Here is a 5694-nt window from a genome sequence, read left to right on the forward strand (position 1 = left end):
TGATAAAGAAGTATTGAGCTGTAGATACATACAACAGTAAAGATGAGAATCTGTGATCGTCATGTCGAGCTACGGAAGCCCTGGAAGGCCAGTAAACTCTCAGAGGTGTTTATAAAGATGGAAAAAGACAAACAGTGAATATATCTAACTCTGCTATTATCACAACAATAGCAGAAATAAGGAATAACCTGAACTGTGCACACGATGAAGTCTCTGTCTGACGTGAGCTCATTCAGACCCTGAGCTGAAACGTTTATTTGCCAGATCTTGAACTTGTTGAACAAAATACAAGCTTTATAAAAGTTAAAGGGATAGTTCACCCAAAATTGAAATTTCACTCATTATCTACTCATCCTCATGTGGACTAAGGGCTGGGAGAAGTTTCAGAGTCCTCCGTGGCTTCTCTGAGTTACAGGGGGTCTCGGCGTAGCAGTGCATGTCCATATCACGGTTAAAAATTTTTAAATAAGTCTATATTTCAAGCTTGTTTTGTAGCGGAAGCTTCTCGAAGCTCCTCTTCCCGGTTCATCAAATTGCCGAGACCCCCTGTAACTCAGAGAAGCCACGGAGGACTCTGAAACTTCTCCCAGCCCTTAGTCCACACGAGGGTGACTAGATAATGAGTGAATTTTCAATTTTATCCCTTTAAAATATTCTGAGTTGTATAATAAACTATGATAGAATAAAATAAAATAAAATAAAATAAAAAGAGAGGTTAACCGTCGACAGGCTGGGCTTTGACAACATTACACACATTTCTTCTTTTTCTTCACTCAATCTGAACCTCGACAGCTTAAGAAAAAAAAACAGACTAGTCTTTATCTCGAGTGTTTGTTGTGGTCGTTCCCAGTCCTGAGGGATCGGCGGCTTCTCCCCTCCTACAGCTCGTTGGGCGTGCTCTTGGTGGACTGGTTGTTTCTGCTGTACTGACTGACGGAGATGTGCTTCCCTAACCGCGGGAAGCGTCTCACCAGCATCTGCCTGAAGTAGCTCTGGAACTTCTTCCCCACGAAGGTGTAGAAGATTGGGCTGAAGCAGAAGTAGATGTAGGCCAGGTTACGCGTGACCTCCTTGACGTAGCCTCTCCGCTTCGACTGCTCGCAGCCCGTAGCGGCCGGCAGCAGCGTCACGATGTTGTACGGCGTCCAGCAGACGAAGAACAACAGGACGATGATGAATATCAGCCTGACCGTCTTGAACTTGGAGGCGATGCGCGACGACACGACCGTGATGGCGATCCTCACGTAGCAGTAGACGATGACGACCAGAGGGAAGAGCAGGAAGAGGAAAAGCTGAATGAAGTATCCACAGTTTCTCAGCAATTTCACGTCGATGGAGCCCAGGTCGCCGGGGAACTCGCCGCAGTGGGTTTTGTTTTCCCTCCGGCTCACGTATATGTTCTGCAGCAGCATGGGCCGGATGCAGGCCAGACCGCTGACCATCCACACCACGGCACAGGAGATCACGGCGTAGCGTTTGTTCCTCAGCTGCAACGCGCCCAGCGAGTACACGACGGCGAGGTGGCGGTCGAAGGTCAGGAGGGTGAGGAAGAGCACGGAGCTGTAGAGGCCCAGGTAGTAGATGCTGCCCATGATCTTACACACGGCTCGGCCGAAGATCCACTCGGACATCTGCATGTAGACGGCCATGAAGGGAAGGCTGCTCATGAAGATCAGGGAGGAGAAGACCAGGTTCAGCAGGAAGATGTTGGTCACTGTGGTCAGCTTCTCAAACCTATGGGGAGAAGAAAGAAGAAAGAAAACACGGATATCATGATAAAACGCTCTGAGAAACCAAATCCTGCAAATCGTTGGATCCAGGGCTTAGTAGTGTGACTGCTCTGTTGTGACATCACAAAGTGACAGGAAGTCCTGACGGCTGGTTTTTAAAGGCTCAGTTTCTGAATCCAGGCTGTGTGCATTTCTCTGTGGACTGAGGCTTTGATACTTTCACAGTATTAATATAGAACCTAGAGCTGCTTTATAATCACACTACACATGGACATCTACCTTTAAACTGTATGGAGCTTTAACACAAACATCTACCTTTATACTGTATGGAGCTTTAACACAGGAGCTTTAACACAAACATCTACCTTTATTTTGAAGGAGCTTTAATACTAACATCTACCTTTATACTGTATGGAGCTTTAACACAAACATCTACCTTTATTTTGAAGGAGCTTTAATACTAACATCTACCTTTATTTTGAAGGAGCTTTAACACAAACATCTACCTTTATTTTGAAGGAGCTTTAAAAGAGCTTTAATACAAACATCTACCTTTATTTTGAAGGAGCATTAATACAAACATCTACCTTTATTCTGAAGGAGCTTTAATACAAACATCTACCTTTATACTGTATGGAGCTTTAACACAAACATTTACTTTTATTTTGAAGGAGCTTTAATACTAACATCTACCCTTATTTTGAAGGAGCTTTAACACAAACATCTACCTTTATTTTGAAGGAGCTTTAATACTAATTTTGAAGGAGCTTTAATACAAACATCTACCTTTATTTTGAAGGAGCATTAATACAAACATCTACCTTTATTTTGAAGGAGCTTTAACACAAACATCTACCTTTATTTTGAAGGAGCTTTAACACAAACATCTACCTTTATACTGGAAGGTGCATATTCATATATGTTATAGATAATAACTATATTGCCTCTGTATCTTTCATTAATACAACAGAGAGAGTGGGTTGTCAAAGTCAGAAATGTAATTCCTCCAAACAAGGATATGAAATGAGTTCGTAACCCTGCAGGCTGATACAACACGATCATCATTAAATCAGTGACTGAGGCAGATCGAGGGCTCGACATGAGTCCAGATGGGACCGGGTGCAGCACATCTGCACCGGTCGGTCGGCATGTTGTTATAAAAGAAAGTTTTACATCCAGCTCAAAGGAAAAGACAAGACTGTGTTCATTTGAATTGTAACTAAGCTTGAATAAAATGAGGCAGCGAGATTTCAGTTGTAATTTCTGTGCATGAATGGAGCCATAGAGAGTTCTTCTTCCTTTCTTTCTCTCCTTTCTTTGAGCCTGTAGCCGTCAACATGCAGCTGACAGAGCATCTTTTCAACCCTCTGTAATATGCTGGATTATAAAAACATTCCTTTCAGTCCAAGGCTCACTGAGACTTTGCTGAGCTCATCTCTGACATTGTCATTTGTGTTTCCATGATCACCGGGAATATATTTCACACTCGCATTGCTCACAAAAGGTGGAGCGAGACAGACAGAGAGAGAAAGGAGGGGTTAGCAGACAGTGACAGAGGAGAGGAGAGGCAGCTCTCATGGGGGAACTTTACCTACTGAAGAGCTGCTGCTGCTGTATTTTATCTCTGTCTGGGCACAAGAAGGAGAAGAAAAAAAGGAGGAAACTGCTGCTGCTATGACTTCATCCTACGCTCTCCTAGTCAGGTGTCACTTCTCTGACAACCCGGTGACATCTCCAGTCAAATCCACCATTGCCCCCAAACGGCCTCGATACTGAAGCCTGTCATGGAAGAGCCTGTCCGCCATGTCCCATGCACTCTGCACTCTGCACGCTGCACACTGCACTCACACTCTGCTGCCCGGAGAGTGAAACCGTCATGGCTGCGCTGCTACATAGCCTGTAATTTGTGGTTGTGCTGCAACTGTTTCGCAAACAGACTGAGTTTTTTTTTATGTTCCTCCTGCATGCAAGCTTTAAAAGGGAACTAGGCAAGTCTGGTCTCTTTTCTGCTGTTTTGCTAACCCTCCATCTCCATCCATGTGCGTCTGTTTACAACAAAGCCGATGAGAAAAGTGTATATTCTTGTAGTCTTATCATTTCAATAAAACAGAAGGAAACAAACGACCACTCTCGCTGCTCTGCTTGTGACCACATTTGGTCATCAGCTTGCTCCTATTTTATGTCTTTTATCATGTTCTGGCCTTTTAAAGACTTTTATTTGAAGTGTATCTTTCACTGAATCGCAGTGAGCCAAAAAAAAAGAAGCCAAAATCAGGATGTGAACAGCTTCGTGCAGTTGTTTTATTTTTTTTACTTTGACTCTCTTGACTTGGTTCAGAAAACAGCATCATACTGACCTATCTGTGATTAACATAAATCTTAAATCTGAACTAAAGAGACGCTAGGTGGAAGGCAGAGAGCCTCCATTCTCCCTGGAACTAGTTACAAGTCATTGATTTAACCAGCACTAGGACTGTGGTGGAGCTGGTTAATTAAGGTACAAATGGAGCAGAGTAACTGTAAGATAAAAAATCATGCATTGAGTTCCTCTTTAATTCAGATGCAGACTAACTCCTCCACTTTGACTCCATTTATGGTCAGCAGCTTCTGAGCAACAAGTGTAATTAACACTCCACTTACATTGCATTCATGCACACGACTGAAAGGAAACCATGCATGCATGTAATCTAATGTTGATGTTGGTAATTTGAGCTCACTGCAAACTATTACCACAAACCCAACATTTCCCACAGCAGCAGCAGTAGTACAGGGCCGGTGAAACTTTCCGCTTGTGTTTAACCACATTTGCCGAAACCACAGATTTCTTAGTAAATCAACCAGGACTGAAATTGTAAAATAGATGGTTGTAAAATAGAACGCACCTGGCTCACGGTGTCGTGTGAGGTGAGGCGAGGTACTTATCTACAGTCAGTGTATAAACCTGCAGGAGATTCAGATCAGCGTGCTGCTGGTTCACAGACGCAGCGGGAGCACAGGAGCTGAGTGATGAGCTGCTGTGACGGGGTCAGCAGCAAAAAATAAAAAATGTTTTAGCCTCTTTAAAAACACTCAAAGAAAAACAGCTGATATAATAAATACACAAGTGGACGATTTATTTTGAATTCCTTTGGCGAGACGGTTTGTGAACCACTGAACTTCTGTATTCTGACAAGCTCAAGTAAACTTGAAACAGGGAGAAGCAAGAACATATTCAATGTTTATATATTATAATTATAATTTTTTTGTCTTTTTTCTGAGGGAATTGTCTTACATTTATTTTCCTGCTGCTTCTCGAAACTGATGTGAATACTATGATATATCTTGACTCTTTTCTGCTAACACTTCTCTCTGACTCACCTGTGGATGATGAACAGCACCAGGCTGTTGCCAAGCACGCTGATGAGAAACATGAAGTAGTAGATGGTGGAGATGTGAGCTCCCAGTTTGTTGATGCTATCCTTAATACACGGGCCTCTGGACGACAACGGTGGCTCAGTGAAACTGTCATTGTAATCATAATCAAATGTTGTAGTTTCCATCTTAGACGTTTGCTGGGAAAAAAAATCTGTAAAAACAAAAGACAAACAAGAAGATGTTATAAGTTCTTTGCACAGAGAAGAGTCGAGTGAACTGAGAAATAAAAACCAGAAGTTTGTGTGAATGTGGATCAGACTTACTGCCTTCTGCTGGTTGTCTGACTGAGGTCCAGGTCCAGAGCGTCTGAGTCACTGTGAGCTCAAGTCACTCAGTGATATATCAAGCAGCGCGGCTGAGGAAGTTCCACAGAAGTGTGTGGGGGAAGGACTGGCTAAATAAGCACAACATATCAACACACACGCACACACACACACCCTGCTGTTGAGGTTCAGACACAGCTGTGTGTGTGTGTGTGTGAGCATCACATGTTAAACGTACAACAAGTGGAGCAGAGCAGCTCTCCCTCTCTCCCCCGGCCACAAAATTA

The 5694-nt window shown here is 43.2% G+C and overlaps 1 protein-coding gene across 1 annotated transcript; it reads right to left on the reverse strand.

The window, feature by feature from the left end:
• Positions 1-679: 679 nt before the first annotated feature.
• LOC146966193 (C-C chemokine receptor type 3-like) lies at positions 680-5482 on the reverse strand. Its single transcript, XM_085763505.1, has 3 exons — positions 5408-5482; positions 5088-5295; positions 680-1734 (listed from the first exon to the last, which is right to left on the reverse strand). The coding sequence occupies exons 2-3, from the start codon at positions 5267-5269 to the stop codon at positions 879-881; spliced, it is 1038 nt and encodes a 345-aa protein (XP_085619631.1). The 5' UTR covers positions 5270-5295; positions 5408-5482; the 3' UTR covers positions 680-878.
• Positions 5483-5694: the final 212 nt, after the last annotated feature.

This window comes from Trachurus japonicus, chromosome 20, assembly GCF_045865225.1.
Source record: "Trachurus japonicus isolate A0001 chromosome 20, Traja_1.0".
In the NCBI taxonomy this organism is placed as follows: Eukaryota; Metazoa; Chordata; class Actinopteri; order Carangiformes; family Carangidae; genus Trachurus; species Trachurus japonicus.

Bases quoted from the DNA above. Each gene is read 5' to 3' on its own strand.
- LOC146966193 (XM_085763505.1), bottom strand. From the start codon at position 5,269: ATGGAAACTACAACATTTGATTATGATTACAATGACAGTTTCACTGAG. The intron at 1,735-5,087 runs GTGAGTCAGAGA...TTCTCCCCATAG, and splicing joins GTGCTGTTCATCATCCACAG to GTTTGAGAAGCTGACCACAG.